The following is an 18,623-nucleotide window of genomic DNA, read 5'->3' as shown; positions in this document are numbered from 1 at the left end:
GCAGGGAGGGGTGGTTTGGGGGAAGTGGCCTGGCAGACTAAATTTGGCCCACAAGTCAGAGGTTCTGCACTGCCGAGGTAGATATTCATTTATTCTGCCTACTGATTTCCAGTGCATATGGGATGAGGACCAGGAGGACACTGGGGTTTGGTATCTGCACAGTAGGCAGAGCACCATGTGCTGTTCCTCTCTAGGGCCAGCACCCTAAAATGGTAGGTGTGAGGTGGCACTTCAGCAAATCTGAATGTGGAGCAGCAGCATCTAGTGACAGTTTCTCTGGAGCTGCCCTATTACTCATAGGTTCTGAGACACCAGTCTGGAATTTATTCCCCAACAATGGTTAGGCAGTGGCTCCTCAGTGTTCATGGCCTTGTAGATTCTTAGCAGCAGTCACAGGCTGTGCTGTCATTGAGCTTTGACCCTCTCTTGGGTCAGCAGGAAGCCTACAGGGTGCCTGTTCGATGCCCCGGGCAAAGAGATGGATGAGCCTCCCATGGACTCTGTGGAGAGAAAGGCAGAGAGGGTCGTTAGCAGCACTACCTGATAGAAGGAAGACTGCTGTATAACAGCTGTCCAGCTCACTTAGCAATGTAACACTCTCTAAGCATCTTTGGCAGCTTCCATGCCTGTGCTTGCCCTGGGCTACACTTTGTGGAAGGGCCGCAGTAAGCTTTTTACTGGTTCTGATCACATGCTGTTGCTCTGATACTTCTGGCTGTGTCTGTGTGGCATTGAAGTCTCTTTCACAAGAGATTTCACTGTAGATTGCTCCACCAACACCTGTGCCCCTGAAGTACAGCAGAAGAATATTTGCCACAACTATCCAGACAACCTACCTGACACTGATGTCGGTATGTTGCAGGGTCTCACCGTCGCAGGTCCAGCAGCTGCTGGGTGGTTCTTCCTGACACAGCCCCACACACAGCCCCTTGCGTTGTCGTACAACTGGTTCTCCATCCGTGTGGTCTTCCACTTTTGAGGTGAAACGAATAGCCCGGACCCGGTACACACTCACAAAAGGCAGGTCAAACTGAAAAGCACATTCAAGGGTTGTTGTTGTTTTTTAACCCTCTGATCTCTGAAGCTCTTGGCATTACCAGAAGTCGTCTTAACCGCTCCAGCTCTAACTCAAGCGGTTGCAGGTTTAAGCAAGAGCTCTGTATGAAGCTGCTTTCTACTGTCAGAGCAGTGGCCCATTTAGCTGTCTGGACAGACTAGCAGTAGGAGCCTCTCCAAGAACTTAGGCAGGTGGCATTTTGCAACTCTGAATACCCAATAGGCTTTTTGCATTTCCTCCGCTGCTCTTCATGCAAAAGCACATGCTCTGAAGGAGAACTGTGGCTCTTCCCCTTATTTAAAATACTGCCTTTTGACCTGGGAGCCCCCAAAGTTACATGAAGAATATGTAAGAAAACACAATAGTGTCAATTCAAGTCGCTGCAGTGGAATAAAATACCTATAGAAGGAACACCGGTATCATGACTGGAACAATTCAGCCACTTTTAGAAGCCCAGAAGAAAACTGGCTTTCACCAACCCCCTAGCAAAAGATGTAAAGGGGCCAAGCATACCTTTTGGATGAAGATGATCCAAAGCCTTTGTGCCACTATGGAAAAGGCCCGATTCTGTGTGTTTACCAACCTAACTTGGGCAGTGGTGCCACTAGAGCACAGCCTTTATGGCCTCACCATTTAAATGCAGGGAGGGTGCTCTTTGTTCACTAAAGAGAGTGGGGCCCAGGGGCCCAAGATGAAAGAAGTCGTCGGAGGGGCTGTTAATGAAAGGTGTCCCCTGCATCTGATGGCATAAAGGTAAAGGTACCCCTGACTGTTAGGTCCAATCGCGGACGACCCTGGGGTTGCACACTCATCTTGCTCTACAGGCCGAGGCAGCTGGCGTTTGCAGACAGCTTCTGGGTCATGTGGCCAGCATTACTAAGCCGCTTCTGGTGAACCAGAGCAGTGCACGGAAACGCCATTTACCTTCCCACCAGAGCAGTACCGATTGATCTACTTGCACTTTGACGTGCTAGGTTGGCAGGAGCAGGGACTGAGCAATGGGAGCTCACCCCATTGCAGGGATTCGAACTGCCGACCTTCCGACCTGCAAGCCCTAGGCTCAGTGGTTTAGACCACAGCACCACCCGCATCCCTATCTGATGGCATAGTTCTACTCATTTTGCTTAAGACAGGACAATGTAGTTGCCTAGAAAAGTCTCCTGTGTTCAGGTTATATTCCGAAAGGATTTTGAACTGCTCGTCTAATGTCTTCAAGCCCCTTTCTGTACTCCCCTAACACTTCAACCCTCCACCAGGGGCTTCAAACTTTGCCTCAAAAGATGTTCAAATTCTAAAATAAGAGTTGACCACCAGTGTCAAATAGCAGGCCTTAGTTCTGGAGCAGGAATGAATATATGCCTGTTGTACAGGGTGCTCAGTTTCACACATATCTGAGTTTTCATAGTTGTAACTGCAGATGCATGGGCAGAATTGCAGTTGTCAGAAAGAGGCTTGGCCTTTTAGGTTTTGCCCCCCGCTCTGTGGGGAGACAAGTGCAGGGAAGGCAGAGGCTTTCTCCATACCTGGTCTGAGCAATTGGTGTGCCGAGTCAAGTGTCGCAAGAAGGAGAGCGTCGAGCATTCATGTACCAGGATGAGGTCTGCCGTACCGTCGGCCAGATGAGCACAGGGTGAGAGTCCCTCAGGGCTCTTGGGGCAGGCACTGCTCATGCAGGTCAAGTTGACGGCTAGGAAACGACCCTGAACCTGCTGCCATTCGCCATCTGGTGGGGGGGGGTGGAAGAAGAGAGAGCTTTTATCCTGGGCAGCTTTAACTGGGACAAAGCAGCTGCTTAGACAGCCTATTTGAAAAAAATGTTTTTTCTAGGGTGCAAGACTCCTGACAGCCCCGTGGCAGCAGCAGGTTGTTATGTGGAAGTGAAGGTGAGGGACTCCCTCCTTCAACGCAGCTTCCCATGTGCTGCAGCCAAGCACTGGCATTTAAAAGCTATTTCCAGGGCTAAGCCCTGGCTCAGTAAACCCTGATGGTGGGAGATTAAAGACAATGCCCATTAGCCTAGAGCAGGCAATTAATTCCTGTTTGAGGTTGCAAACTTTGCTCAGACCTAGGGATTCCTGTCAGTGTTTCTCTACCACATTCTGCCCCAAACAAAGGCGAGCATCTCAAACCAGTTTAATTCACTGCCACTGCATTTGCAGGAACAGGGAGGTGACAGTCTGGGTGGGAGACAGTCTGGTTTGCTTTTGAGGTTTCCCAATGAAATGGAACACATGTTTTTGGTTTCATAAAGTTTATATACTGCTTGATTGTAGAGAAAACCTCTAAGTGGTTGTTGCAAGCAAGGTGGCCAGTGCTGGGTCTATATAGTCGATCCTGATGTTAGGGACTGGCTGGATTCTGATGAGTGCACACCAGAGAAGGGGGTGTTGGAGACTGACTTGGAAGAAGGGATCTGAGTGAGGCAGAGGCAGAGGCAGCAGGAGCTGCAGGAACGGAGAACGTAGAACAGTTGCAAGAGGAGGGGGAGAACAGGCTAGTGTAGAGTCCAGGCAGGACTTCCACACCTCCTCCTCCTGCTGCTCCACTGACTCCCAGAGAGAGGAGCAGAAACAGGTTGCCTGCAAGTGGAGTCTTCACCTGCCTATGTGCAGCTCAGGTGGGGAAGATCCATAAACCTGAGGTTGGGGGCGGAGCTTCTCTGTTATGCCAACTGCCTCATTGGGTGCACACCTAGGAATAGCTGAGAGACGCAGGACTGATAGACTTGCCTTTTCCTAAATTGTAAGTGTACTTTTGACAATAAATAGTTAATTCCTCACTCTGGCCATTCCTTGCCTCACAGTGCTGTGACACCTGAGCCTGGAAATTAACAGGGTGGCTGCACAGCCCTAGAAGGCTATTCTGTGTGCAATAATAACACCTATATAGTACTTTAGGATCCACAGTGCTTTAAACATTCATTAGCTTAGTAATTTTTACAATCTTGTAAAGTAGGCCAGAACTAGTCTTCTCAGCTGTAAGTAGGATGCCTGAATGCAAGAGATGGCATCTTACTTAAGGCCACCCAACAAATTTGTGGTTGAGAATGAGATATGAATCAGGGATAGAATGCCATAGGCATTTTGCCATGACATTCCTTTTATGAGAAAAATGCTTTGGGTTTTTAACAGTGGCATGGCAGACAGTTCCTGGGCATGCACAGCTTCTGGCTTAGAAGTGGGAAATGTAGCTCAGATAAATGCAAAGAGCTGGCATAGCTTAGTGTATCGTTCTTTATTTATCTGGATGCTGAGAACTAGGAACCTTTCCGGATAAAAAGTAGGTATAGATATTTTGCATATGTGCACCTGCAACTGATATACTGGCAGCCCCTGAATACACTGTTCGTAGGCCATCCCTGGCACCTGCAGGGTCTCTCTCCCCCCCCCCCCCCGCCAAAAAATAGGTATCCAATAGAATAGTTTGCTGTGTGTGCTTATTAGTGGTGTGTGTGTGGTTTCTCTATTTTCAAATGTGCCCACAAGCCCAAAAGGGCTGGCAACACATTTAAAAGCACTATGTAAATTATTTTATATACTTTGCAGTTATAAGGAGAAGAAACCTGTTTTTAAAAAATCTTTTTAAAAGATAAGTGGATATTCTCAGGAAAATTCCAAAGCCGGCTCCAGCTGCATACAACGAGCGGCAGCCATGGATGTGTCTCGAGATGCACAGAGCCAGTTCCAATAGAGGCAACATATACATTCACACATGGAAGCGTGCTGGATCAGGGCAAATGTCTCTCTTGTTTCTGAGGCCTCTGTAGATGCTGTTCATACATTTAAAATGGGGGACGGTGACACAAAGGAAGGACAGAATTCTGCTTAAAAATATGTGACAGTAAAGTTAGAATTTCTAATCTGTTCAATCATATGGAATTCATGCATATAATCAGATCATTGTCTGACATTTGCATGTCATACCCATATATGGTTCTGATACAAGAGGGGTGCAGCTGAATTTTAAAAATAAAGTAGGATCCAGGGCACCTGGCTTCTATGCCCAGACCATAGAGCAGCTTCAGCTTACAGGAAAGCATATGAAGGAACTGAACCATATCTAGCCCCAGCCAGTCAGCTGAGTATCAGTCTCAATGTCTAGTTCTCTCACCTATGTGCTGCTCCAGTTCTGAAAGGTTTTCTTCCTCTGTCCCATCCGGTAGCTGTTTGCTAGACTCTGAACAGACCACACACCTGAAAGAGAGGGGTGGTGTCACTTCTGATCCCAGCCTTTGTCTTTATTGTAAATCCAACTGTCAAACTTCCACCTACCCAGAGCGGCAGCGTGTTTGGTCCCTTGGGTTTGCCTCCTCTGTTCTGGCCACTTGGAATTCCACTGTGCCTTCATAGCTGCAGTTCCTCAGCAGTGCCTTGGCTCCTGGAGAGAACAGGGAGAGAGTTGTTTTCAACTGGCTGGCAGCCTGCAGCACTTCAGAGTAGATTTTAATAACTGATACATAATCCTAACAATGTCAGCTTTTATTTAAATACCAAGGACTCGGCTCTGGCTTGCTTTGCTTCCCAACCCTGCCTTCCCCCACCTCCTTGGTTGTCACCAATCCTCCCACCCTCACTCCCCCTAGACCTTGCCAAACCCCACATCCTCCTCCCCAAACGAACCCCTTACCTTCCCACTTCATGCTGCCACCGCAGCTGAGTGGGAGGAAGAGTTGGTCTGGCAGGAGGAGGAGGAGGAGGAGGAGGAGCACAGGAAGGAGGCCGGAAGTGCTGGCTGGCCAGCCTGAGATCTTCTGGTGCTGACACCACTGCCTTATCTGGACCAGGGGCAGATTACCAGGTTAGCTGGCTGCCACTTCTGGCTGCCTTCCTCCTTCCCACGCTGCTCCTCTGGCTAGGCCAGTTCTTCACTGTAAATTATGAGGCTGCCGCTTCTGGGCAGCTTCCTTGTCCCAGCAATGGTTATCCTGCCACTCTTCATGCCAACTGGAGGCTGTGCAAACTACTATGGGAAAACCAGTAAGTATAACTATAAAGAGAAAATGTACCTCAAAAAAGGGGCCAAACTTATATCATGCAAATTATCCATCAAGTTTACAGTTAACACTATTTCATGAACGGAGACACTCACTCGTAATTCAAAGGTACCACATTCCCTGGTTATAAGGCAATAAGGTTCATCTTACTGCTGGCCAGTCCTATCCTTGTCCCCTGCCCCAAGCCAGAGAGCCCTGTCAAGCCCAGGAAAGAAGATTTCAGTGAGCTGGTCCAGATATTCAGTGTACATGCTCCCTCTGTCAGTTGGGCATCGTTGTCCAACTTATCACAGTGGATTCCTTCCCCTGCCTACCGGCATAGGTGTAGCGCAGCGGGCCCATCCAGCGGTACTTCTCACTGGTGCTCACTACATCCCCATAGAAGCCATAGCCAACCAGTGAGACTGAATAACGGAGAAGCTTTCCATTGTGCCAAATGCTGCAGACATCCATAGGTTGGCTGTCCCCTAGAAAACAGAAAAAGGCCACTAAGGTTCCAGGTATGTATATTTTTTAAAAGTTCCATTACCCAGTACTGTGTTCTGCTACACATTTCCCATCAGAAAAGAGGTAGCATCTGTATTTAACAAGGTACTGAGCTCTGTTTGCATTCCTTAGCAATTACTGGAACACAGTAGCCAAGATCTATCATTTGCAAAGGATAAGGACCTCCAAAAGGATGTCCTTGTCTTCTGTGCTAACCCTGCTCATCTATCAGAGAGGATTGCTTCCCCAACCCAGCTTTGCAAAGTTCCCAGCCAAGATATGTCAATACTCCATTCTCGCAAGAGTTGAATGCCATGAGCCATGGAATAAATGGGTAGGAAAGGGAAAATCAGTACCTATAACAATGTGCAGAGCAGAGGTGATGGGGTCATTTGTTCCCACAGTTGCAAAACAGATGCAGTCTGTAGAACCTGGCGTAGAAATGAAGAGCAACAGATTACCACTCATACTGGCTGGGGCAACCCAGTCAGATGGGCGGGGTACAAATAATAAATTATTATTATTTAAATAAAAATTATGACATTAAAGATAAAGGGACCCCTGACCATTAGGTCCAGTCGTGTCCAACTCTGAGGTTGCGGTGCTCATCTCGCTTTATTGGCCGAGGGAGCCGGCGTACAGCTTCCGGCTCATGTGGCCAGCATGACAAAGCTGCTTCTGGTGAACCAGAGCAGTGCACAGAAACGCCATTTACCTTCCCGCCAGCACTTTTGACATGCTTTCGAACTGCTAGGTGGGCAGGAGCTGAGACCGAGCAACGGGAGCTCACCCCATCGCGGGGATTCGAACCGCCGACCTTCTGATCAGCAAGCCCTAGGCTCTGTGGTTTAACCGACAGCGCCACCAGCGTCCCTATGACATTACCTGGCTGGAAAATACCCCTGGAAATGCACCTTACGTTTTCCTGCATCTTCAGATGGGCAGGGCTAAATCTCAAGAACATAAGAGGCCTGCTGGATCAGACCCAAGGCCTGTTGTATTAAAGTATCCTGTTCTCACAGTGGCCTGGCAGGCACTAAGAGGACCACCTGAAAGCACTGGGTGCCCACAGGTGCTTGCTACCTTGCAGGCCCTCAACACACTCTCTCTCAAGCGCCCAGGGCCCATATACTCACCTGCGGGTATGATGCCAATACGAAGCCTTGGGGACAAGAGTTCTGTGTCAATGTCATTCTCTGATCCTCCTGCTTTTTGCTGTGTCCGGTCAATCAAGGCGTGCATGAGCTCATTAAAGGTTCCATCGCCCCCCACGCTCACCAGTCTGTGGAGAAATGAGGTAGATTACATCAGGCACTGAGACAACCTTCCTTGTGGTTCCCAAGTGGAAAAGGTCCAGGATGGGATTAAATATGAGAAAAAATTGGAAAGGGTGGTATCAAGTTTTTGTTTTTGTTTTTTTAAAGATTATATCCGGGAATGGGTATTTGGCTGTTTTAAATATTACCAAGTGAACGAACTACTTGTAAAGGACTTGGTGAATGGGTTTTCTTACTGTAGATCAGAGTTTGAAAGGAATTTGTTAGACAAAGATGAGAAGTTAATTTTGAAAATGTATAGAATACTTCTGGAATGGAAAACAAAGGATGAAATGGTTAAAGCAGTTATGATACAATAGGCAAGAGACCAGGGCTATAATATGGAGAATTTGCCACTTGGGAGAAGCTCTGGAAAGTTAATTTAAAATTTACAGTCTGTTATACATTTTTTTTAAAAAAGGACCCAGGTGGCACTGTGGGTTAAACCACAGAGCCTAGGGCTTGCTGATCAGAAGGTCAGCGGTTCAAATCCCTGCCACGGGGTAAGCTCCCGTTGCTCGGTCCCAGCTCCTGCCCACCTAGCAGTTCGAAAGCACGTCAAAGTGCAAGTAGATAAATAGGGACCGCTCCAGCGGGAAGGTAAACGGCGTTTCCGTGCGCTGCTCTGGTTCGCCAGAAGCGGCTTTGTCATGCTGGCCACATGACCCGGAAGCTGTCTGCGCACAAACACCAGCTCCCTCGGCCTATAGAGCGAGATGAGCGCCGCAACCCCAGAGTCGGACACGACTGGACCTGATGGTCAGGGGTCCCTTTACCTTTACCTTTATACATTAAAAAAGAATTATATGAAGATGATGTATAGATGGTACTTAGCACTGTATAAGATTGCAAAAATGTATAAAGTGCCAGCAGACTGGAGGAGGGCAAATGTTGTCCCTATTTTCAAAAAGGGGGAAAGAGAGGACCCAAACAATTACCGCCCAGGCAGCCTGACAAACTGCGGGAGGCAGTGAAGGATAGGCGTGCCTGGCGTGCTCTGGTCCATGGGGTCACGAAGAGTCGGACACGACTGAACGACTGAACAACAACAACAACAACAACAGCCTGACATCAATACCAGGAAAGATTCTAGAGCAGATCATTAAGCAAACGGTCTGTGAGCACCTAGAAAGGAATGCTGTGATAACTAAAAGTCAGCATGGGTTTCTGAAAAATAAGTCATGTCAGACTAACCTGATCTCATTTTTTGACAGAATTACAAGCCTGGTAGATGAAGGGAATGCTGTGGATGTAGCCTATCTTGATTTCAGCAAGGCCTTTGACAAGGTGCCCCATGATATTCTTGTAAAGAAGCTGGTAAAATGCGGGCTAGACAATGCTACCATTCAATGCTGAACCCAAAGGGTGCTCATTAACGGCTCCTCTTCATCCTGGAGAGAAGTGACTAGTGGGGTGCCACAGGGTTCTGTCTTGGGCCCAGTCTTATTCAACATCTTTATCAATGACTTGGATGATGGGCTTGAGGGCATCCTGATCAAGTTTGCAGATGGCACCAAACGCTAATGGGGGGGGGGCATTTAGTATGTAGACAGCAGATTGAACAGGCAAACAGATCACCAGGTCACAGTCTTCCCTATTTGATATTTCTATTTAAGCTATAAGTATTTCTAAATAAATATGTATAAATTAACACATATTTTCTCTTTTGTCCTCTTTTTTGGTGATGCAAAAGTGGCCATCCTAGATGCTGGCCGTCCTTACCCATCAAAGTCACTGAGGTCTTGCTGCAGGATGTAGTCACGAGCCTCGTTGGCATGGCAGGTCTCTGGGAAGGTGCAGAGAAGGTCAGAGGTCATATCACTGGGAATGGGGAAGAGGCCCGTGTCACAGAGAAAGCAGGAGAGTGATGGTCAAGGGAAATGGGACTTACCCAGAACTTGAACATGGATCCCAGCAAGGGTGAAGAGTGGAGCCACCTGACCCTGGTAGATTTCCACTGCTCGCCCGCGTCCCCCAACCGGGTTGATGAAGACAAGGAGGCTCTTGGGTCGTGTAACTCCTGAAGCAGAGGGAGGGAAAACATCAGAACTTTCTTGGATGAGGCCAAAGGCCCATCTAGCCAAGCCTCAATCAGCTTCCTCTGTGAAGCACACATTCAAGACATGAAAAATTGTCCTCCCCAATGTTGCCTCCAACCCCCCCAAAAAGTGGTATTCAGAGGTACATCGCTTCTGAGCATGGGGTCCCATTTAGCTATCATTTTGCTCAGTGCCCATACATGGGAGGGGTGGAGACTTGATTTAAAGCCACTGTCAAAACTCCAAAACTTGATAATCCAAACCAGGGCTCAGCCTTGAACTAGCTGAAATAGCAATCATGAGTGCCTTCAAGCTCATGAAGAAAGCCCACCTTCCCTTACTACTTACTTACCACAGTCCCCACCAAACACACACACTGGGAGGGCCTTGCTGTCCCCCTCCCTCCTCTTGAAAACTAAGCCCTGCTCTCAGGGCTTTGTCATGGCAACCGTGGCCTGTCTCTGAAGGCTTCCGTCCAAAAGGAAAGCGCCATCTTTACCAGCCCTTTCCACTGCCACCTGAGAACTGACCGTGGTGATGTATCCAGCTCTGTAGGGCACTGACCCAGCGTCCTGCCAGCTGAGAGTTGGGAGGGGCAGTGAACTCCAGCACCCCCAGGCTCCAACACTCTTGCTTCTCCCGTTGAACAAAGAAAACTGGAAGAGGGGGAAAGAGGAAGTGAGAAAGGCTGGTGGACAAGAGGGCTGGTGTGGGATCTTGAGAAGTCTACTGTGGCCCAACCCTTAAAAGGTGTGGAGCATACAGGAGATTGCCTGGGGCATTAATTACACATTTTTCATTGGAAATAGTATATACATTTACTTCCATATGTATACTGTTATGAGAAAAAACAACTGCTCCTTTTCCCAATACACAGTTGTATAACTCCTGCTCACAGCCTGAAGAGGGTGGATATTGAGATTACCTCTCAAACCTCCTCCCTGACAGGATTGAGAGTCAAGGACTGGAAACAGTAGAACCAGGAAGATGCCTAGAGGAAAGAAGTTCTATTTCTATGGTTAATCAAGGCTCCACCCTCTTGTATGTGGCAGAAATATAACTTTTTCTTTTCTTTACTACCGTAAAGACTAGAAACTTAAATTTAAATCAATGATCAGGTGGTCAGGAGTTCATAATAATAATAATTTAATAATAATTTATTATTTATACCCCGCTCATCTGTACCATGTACCATGGAACTAGGAAGAGAGCAACGGGGCATTTAGCAAGGAACTAAGCACAGTGCTGAAAACCCAGTGAGCTAATTTGGGGAGCACACAGGGGGAGGAAAGGTGGCAAAAGGCCCACCTTAGTCCAAAGCTCTTCACCAGAAATAGCATGTCCCTGACTGATGTCCAACCAACCTTATTCCAAATGCCACCAAAGGTATTGTACCCCCAGAAGTGAGCTCTACTGTTTGGACCTTCCGCCCAAGATTTAACTTTCATATTTGACTTTTGAGGCTGCATGCCATGTTCTGTAGCATAATAGCTGCCCATACAGGTTCCTATGAAGCTTCCTGCTTTGCTCTATCCTGCTCACCTGTGAAACAGCTTTCAGCCTCTGGAGGGTCCTTCTCTCCATCCCTGGTAGCACCAAGCCTTACAGCAACCATTTCCTTGACTGGAATGCAGAATCCCTGACCTGGGGGAGAGGGGAGATCCATTATTCAGAGGGCACAAGTTGAGCTGAGCAAGTGCCAGACCACAAGCAAAGGGCTCTTGACTGCAGACATGCTGTATAACTCAACTGCCCACTTACTCTCCTGGGTCTTGGCTGGCCATTGCAAGTCACTTCACAGGAATCCCTTGTTGTCCTCCTTCACACTGGGGGAGAGGTGGTTAGAACACCCTTGTCAGGAGGAATGCCAGGACTGTGTGCTGGCTCCTGTATGCTGGGGTCAATGGGCAAGATGGGCTCCCCTGCTCACCATCTCTGCTCATTTATTTGCCCTTTCCCTCTGAGAGTCCAATCCACACACCATGCGGAGGGAGAGGAGAGGAGGAAGATGCTGCTTCTTGTTGCTCTTGGCAGCTGCGTCAGGCAGAAGGAGCTGCACAACTGAGTGTGCCCTGCACCCACTAGGCCAATCTAGGCAGACAGTGGGGAATTAGCTCAGCATTTATTGATAGCTGACAGAAACATTCTATGTTCTACTGGTAATTCAGGCTTCCTCAACCTCAGCCCTCCAGATGTTTTTGGCCTATAACTCCCATGATCCCTAGCTAGCAGGACCTAGCTAGCCATCAGGGATGATGGGAATTGTAGTTTCAAAACATCTGGAGGGCCAAGGCTGAGGAAGCATGTTCTAATTGGAAGAAAATGACTGAGAATGGATAATTAACATCTGGGATATTGTTCCAGAGAAGCGGACACTGAGCAATGGATTCAAACTACAAGAAAGAAGATTCCACCTAAACATTAGGAAGAACTTCCTGACAGTAAGAGCTGTTGGACAGTGGAATTTGCTGCCAAGGAGTGTGGTGGAGTCTCCTTCTTTGGAGGTCTTTAAGCAGAGGCTTGACAGCCATCTGTCAGGAATGCTTTCATGGTATTTCCTGCTTGGCAGGGGGTTGGACTGGATGGCCCTTGGGGTCTCTTCCAACTCTAGGATTCTATGTGAATGGTGAGAAGGCAGTTGGCCAGCTAACATTTTGTGTGTAAAAAATGGAGTGTGTTTATAATTTATTGGAGCAAAAACATTCAAGATAATGTAACCCAGTTGTGTTACTTGAAACTTTATGACTTCAATTTGTTCTGTTTTAAATATGTTCTTGTTTTTAGGCCTGTTTTGTAGCTTTATCTATTTTGTATTACTCCTTTTTTCTTCTATATATGAAACTGAACATAAAATAAATTAGTAGTAGTAGTAGTAGTAGTGGTAGTAATGCCAGTCTGTTGCCCTAATGAGGATGCTGTCCCTGCTAGGGGCCAAGGTGAGGTCCCTCCCCCCCAATAAAATATTTGAAGCCCCCCAGTTGATGGGCATTGCTATTCAAATGGTGCGTGTGTGCTGCGTCTTGTGATTGATTATGCGGGGCAGGGCTTACCTGGCCTCCCCAATATTTTATTCAAGTGACACCCCTGAAATAACCTTGAACCCTCAGTCCAATCTGCTTCTGTACTTGGAATATTAGAGGCCATCCTGTCCTTCACTTCAGGCCAGCCTTGACACTTGAAGGCAGGTAAAAAATCAGCAACAGCGGGAGGGAGAGCAGCCAAGCCACAGGGCCACAAGTGTCTGTTTTTTTCTGGCTTTTAATAACTTCCAGTTCAGCTGGCCAGGAAATTTAAAACCCTGGTCAGGCCTGTAAAATTCTGGTCAAAGACCCACGAAGCACTGAACAAACCGGACCTTTTCAGACCATATACAGTCACTAGGGGGTCAACTAGAATAACCAGTTTTGGCACTGATGACGTCTTTGCTGCAGAGGAAGCTGGTGTGACAGAGACAGCCACATATATATGAACTGTCAGGGCACACATCCTCTGAGCACCAATTCTCACCCATAATGCCAAACATCCAAACCCAGCCCCTCAGTTTCCTACACTTCTGCACCAGGGCATGTGCACCAGCCTCAAGGGAAGGGAAGTGCATGCACAAACAACATGCTTTCAGGTCAACCCAGGTCCACACTTACCTTAAGTGCCCACAGCAGCACTTTCCCCATAGTAGTAGAAAGAAGGCCTGCCTCTTCCTAGCATCAGCTTAGTGCACTCCTTCTTCTGATAAAAGGAACAGAAGAGAGCTGAATGCTAAGAAGAGGCCCAGACAGCCAAAACAGCTGGCAGGCAGAAGCCCTGCAGCTAAGGCAAGGGCAGATGGGCAAACAATGGGCCACCTCTTAGGAACACCCCTGAGGCCAGGGGTAGTTAGCAGACATGAGAATAGACAACCATAGCAGACAGTTGACCCAACACCTGATCCGCATCGTCTGCTCAACTTTTAAAGGAGCAAGGCACAGCCTGTCACTCACATGGTTCTTGTGCCAAATGAAAAGAAGATTGACTCTGCAACTTAGCACTTCTAAGGGACTGGTGGGAGGGAAGCTGGCTATAGGACTCACGTCCATCCCTCTGACTCCTCCTCCACCCCAGACCGAGATTGCTCCACTGATTAGCTGGCTGAGTCTTTGGCTCCTGCGGGAACCTCACTCTGTGGAGGCAAAGGAGAGATGGGCCCAGTGGACTTCCCTCCTCTTCTGGGACATCCGGCAACTCTGGGATATGGCCCTCATTCTGATCCCTGCCCACACCCCCTTGCTCTGAATCCTCCTCCTCTGATTCCTGCTACCCTTGCCCCATCCTGCCTGGCTCCACAGGACTCATGGCAAGCACTCACTCAGAGAGTCATGATAGTAGTGACTACTAGCACAGGTAACTTTTTAAGAGGATTTTACAGGTTCATGGAGGATTGGCTTACTGAGGGCTGTTATTCTTGATGAATAAAAATAGATTTTTCATTTTCACTGGCATGTATGTATCTTTGAACTGTAAGTACGTATAACTCAAAATACTGTGAGATTATCATAAATGTCATAATGCAGTATACAAGTATGTGAGATTCAGTACCCACATAAATCTGGGAGCACTTTATTACTGATTCAAGACTAACAAAATATCAGGGACAGGTTGAGAGAATGCGGGGGCCCATAGGAACCACACAGTGTCACTGAGTACTTCCAAGAAGACCTGGTCCCTTCAATGAAACGGCTGACACATGCAGCATTTCATTTTCCCACAGGAGTCAATGGGAGCATATAGGGGTCCTTCAGGAAGCCACCAGCCCTGGTCCCATCACTTGCAGCACTGAGCTAACCCCAATTCCACCTCACTTGGCTCTTTCACAATGTTCCTCGTCAGTTCAATCTTCTAATCAGATGCCACTTGCTTAAGAAGAATGGAGGGACAGGGGAAATGTTAAGATCAAAGGATGCCATCAGTCCTGATTTCTTGCTGGACAGCAAGACCAGCAACAGTGAGAGGAACTAGCTATTCCAACTTCCAAGCCTTGTTAGGTCAGTTGAATGACCTTTGTATGTTAGTAAACTGACCTGTTCCACTCAGATGTGAATAAAAATTCCTGCCAGGAGGCTAGCGTGACCTTTAGTGAAAGTCATGCTGCAGTAATCCGACCCAGCAATTCCTGCAGTGAACCCCCACAGCTTGTTCTTCAGCCACCCTAGAGCAAGGCTTCCGCAGGGGTGGGAAGCAGCGGACAAACAAAATTGCAACACAGGACAGAAAACGTTTTCTTATTCTGCAAGAGCTTCCAATTGCATGCATTGTTCTGATTCTGAAACTAGTTTAGGATCATAGACCAAAAGCAAAATGCCACTAAGGAGGAACAGGCAGTTTATACATGGCTTAGATAGATGTTTCACCTCCTGGAAGCCTTCTATCCATCTTCCCCTTCCAAATATATAACAACTATATAATACAGATCAAACTAAAGGGTTGATCTATTCCAGCACTCTAACAGTGCCCACCAGCCTTGGAAGTTCACAAACAGACTGCAGAGCAAGATAGAAACAACTTACCCTCTATTGTGGCCTTCTCCCCCAACCTGGCATCCTCCAGATGTTGGCCCCATTCTGCCTGACCAAGGGTCAAGGATGATGGGAGTTGTAGTACAACAACAACTAGAGGCATCAGGACAGGGAAGGCTGCCTACCCGCCTGCTACACTCTGTACAAGGGGACTGTATTCAGCTATCATGACAGCTGTCCATAAGCCTACCCTCCATAATTAAAGCTAAATAATCTTTACATCTTCTGAGAAAGTTCATGAGCTATAGTAGATACTTTTTATATAGACCAAGATCTGCTACACAAATTCTCTAGATAGCACTAAGTAAACTGAATTTTTCTCAGTTTCCTTTCCCAATCTGTAAAATGAGTAAAATTAACTGGTATAATGGATAAGGACTTGAGCTAGAAAGCTTCCCCAGTTCAGTTATCACCCTTTTCAATAAATGTACTGGGTGATCTTAGACAATCTATTCTTTTCACAGCCTCAGCCACCTCTACATCTGCAAGGTGGGAATAATATCGACCTGCCTTACAGGGCTGGTGAAAGGATTACAGATAAAACAAATGCACTTTGAAATCTTAAAATGTTCTCTATAAAATTCTCAGTATTACTACTACTATCCTGCCCTAGAGGATAGTTGCGAGAAAGAATGAGAATCACACCAGGATCTATTGACAAAAATAATAAGCAATGAAATACAATATGCATGCAGGTGACAACTAGATTTACTCCTTTATAAAACAAAACCACCAGGATCTACTCCTGCTCAAGCCCCTCTGAAATGAAATTTCACTCCTCAATACAAAAGGGCTTCTAACTAGTTACTTTTCACTCTCACGTTGTAAACACACACATACAAGACTTTTCAAAAACAATCAGGGAAGTATGAGTGAGACCTAAAACAAAATGTTGGGGGGGGTGGGGTGGAGTGCTCCCTGTTCAGGATTCCATCCCTTCCATTCAACGTCCTCTTGATTTCCCACACACTTGCACATACTGTATACACTTGCAAGTTGGACTGCAATCCATGGCCACTAAGGAGCTCAGTTCTCACTGGGCTGTTGGAGGTCCCTACTGCTTTTTTCTATTTATTTCTTATTGTTTTGGTACTTCTATAAACTTCACATTGTCCCATCCTCCCCATGTCTACTGACACCTGTCTCGTGCATGGTTTGTGCTGTTTTGGCTATAAAATCAAACAGCACTCTCAACATGAACACTGGAAATAGGAGTTACAGTACTCACAAACACCTCTGGCCCTGTGTTCCTTTTAGTGATTTTCTAAGTCTGCATGCATTCTTTCCACATCCACCTGCTGTGTTAAATGATTAACCTCAGTGAGGAAACTATTCTGGTCCTAAGAGTGGAGAGATAATTTGTCTTGTTTACTCGGAAAGGTAGGGCAAATATTAACCAAGACTAACTACATTCAGAGGATGGAACAGCATCACCTTTAATAAAACATTAAAATAATTACTGCATTAAAAAAATACAGTGGGACCTCTACTTACAAGCATCTCTGGTTACGTATCCTTCGGGATACGCACACGGCAAACCCTAAAGTTATTGCCATGCAACTGGGGGAAGAGGGAGAAGCAAAGTCTGCAGGTGGAAGAGAGTGCAGTCCAGGGACAGAGTACAAGCAGAAGGTCCCAGGCTTCCTTCCCTGCAGTTTAAGTGGGATCAGGTAGCAAATGATGGGAAATACCTTTCTGTCTGAGACCCCAGAGAGCCACTGCCAGTCAGAGGAGGCACAAGTGGGCTGAAGAGTCTGACATGATACAAGGCGGGCTCCTCTGTTCCTAAAAAGGGGCAGCCTTGTCAACAATGTCACACCTTTCTCTGCAAAACCTAGGCAGGAGTGGGAAAGGTTCCTGCCAGACTTTGGCTGCAGAACCACCAGGGCCGGATTTAGGTTTGATGAGGCCCTAAGCTACTGAAGGTAATGGGGCCCTTTATATGTCCAGCTGTCCTTTGTCAACAACAAATTGTTGCTGGTTTTTGTGTTGAATATATGCTATATGGTAATTTATGGACCCAATAGGTATCCAAAGCCAATTGGTATCTAAAGGCATTATGTTTTGGAAATGTACATCGTTGTTTTTCCTTTAAATTTTTTGGGGGCCCTAAGTTATAGCTTGTATAGCTTACAGTAAATCCGGCACTGCTCCCCCCCCCCCCACTCAGCTATCACACAGTGGAGTTCCTACCCGTTTTTTTTTCCAGCATTGCAAGTGATTTAAAAGCAAACAAGAGTCCCCGGAAAGGCCATAATTATGGAATACTGCCAACGTTCACCTTTACAAAGTGGCAAGTACACTGGATAGAGCAAGCCTGTGTAAATCTACTCAGAAGTAAATCCCATAAATGCAGTGATTACTCCCTCCAAAGAGTATACAAGATTGCAGCCTTAGGCTGCGTACACAGCATATAGTTAAAGCACATACACCTCCCCACCCACCCGAATTGTGGGAACTGTAGCTTTGTGAGGAGTAAACCACTGTTTCATAATTTTGGGGTGAGTGTCTGTGTTCTGCTTCAAATATATGGTGTTAATGAAGAGAGACCTGGCGCCTCTCAAATCCTGATGGAAACCTGAAGAATGAAGACACCACACCCGACAACCGGCACCAATCTTCTAAGAAGGCATCCGCGCAAAAGCCACACCGCAAGGGGTTGGGCTAGATGACCCTCGGGATCCCTTCCAACTCTACCAACCATGCTATGATTCTGCGAAGCAGGCCCATGGCTCTGTTCTGAGCCGCATCTCTGCCCCGCTCCGCCTCCTTCAGCCCGGCCGGCCGGGGGACTCACCGCTCGTCCGGCCCACGAGCTCCGGCGTGCCCAGCAGGAACTCACCGCCCGGCGGCAGAGACACCAGAACCCGCCCGGCCGCCGTGCGCAAAGGGCAGCGCAGGAAAGTCTCCCGCATGGCGCGCTTGCAGCGGATCGCAGGACGCTCCGCTCGCTCTCGTCGGGGCAAGATCCTGCCCTCCTTTGTGGCCGCCGCCCTCCCAGCGAGTGCTTTTACCTGTCGCAGGCCGGCTACTGCGCCTCCCCGGGGCGGGGGAGCCCGGCCGCAGGAGCCCGCCCAGCCTCCGCCTGCCCAGGTCGAGCGCAGCGCAGCCAGGCCCGTCCCTTCGCCAGGGGACCCTCGGCAAGCCGGGAAGGCGAAGACGCCGCGCAGACCCGAAAAGAGC

The 18,623-nt window shown here is 47.7% G+C and overlaps 1 protein-coding gene across 2 annotated transcripts; it reads right to left on the bottom strand.

Annotated features, from left to right (window-relative positions):
- Positions 1-272: 272 nt before the first annotated feature.
- Positions 273-18,390, bottom strand: LOC117060524 (ceramide kinase-like). Of its 2 annotated transcripts, none has more exons than XM_033172811.1 (13): positions 18,238-18,390; positions 11,434-11,535; positions 10,422-10,547; positions 9,744-9,872; positions 9,575-9,638; positions 7,673-7,818; positions 6,893-6,967; positions 6,365-6,517; positions 5,329-5,434; positions 5,168-5,250; positions 2,581-2,780; positions 837-1,030; positions 273-500 (listed from the first exon to the last, which is right to left on the bottom strand). In XM_033172811.1, the coding sequence occupies exons 1-13, from the start codon at positions 18,353-18,355 to the stop codon at positions 356-358; spliced, it is 1,641 nt and encodes a 546-aa protein (XP_033028702.1). In that variant the 5' UTR covers positions 18,356-18,390; the 3' UTR covers positions 273-355. The 2 variants fall into 2 exon arrangements, with proteins under 2 accessions (XP_033028702.1, XP_033028703.1); XM_033172812.1 differs by lacking the exon at positions 18,238-18,390 and adding an exon at positions 16,675-16,870 and having other exon boundaries at positions 274-500.
- Between the last annotated feature and the right edge of the window lie 233 nt (positions 18,391-18,623).

The sequence above is a fragment of the Lacerta agilis genome, chromosome 16 (assembly GCF_009819535.1).
Source record: "Lacerta agilis isolate rLacAgi1 chromosome 16, rLacAgi1.pri, whole genome shotgun sequence".
NCBI classification, from domain to species: Eukaryota; Metazoa; Chordata; class Lepidosauria; order Squamata; family Lacertidae; genus Lacerta; species Lacerta agilis.
The sequence above is the reverse complement of the archived record's forward strand: the minus strand, read 5'-3'. Positions and strand labels throughout refer to the sequence as shown.

What these genes read in the sequence shown, in the direction of transcription:
- LOC117060524 (XM_033172811.1), bottom strand. Translation starts at nt 18,355, where the DNA reads ATGCGGGAGACTTTCCTGCGCTGCCCTTTGCGCACGGCGGCCGGGCGG. An exon ending in GAGCTGGATACATCACCACG is followed by an intron (nt 9,873 to 10,421) that starts GTCAGTTCTCAG and finishes CCTCTGCTTCAG; the next exon opens with GAGTTACACGACCCAAGAGC. An exon ending in ACACCAATTGCTCAGACCAG is followed by an intron (nt 1,031 to 2,580) that starts GTATGGAGAAAG and finishes TGTGCTTTTCAG; the next exon opens with TTTGACCTGCCTTTTGTGAG.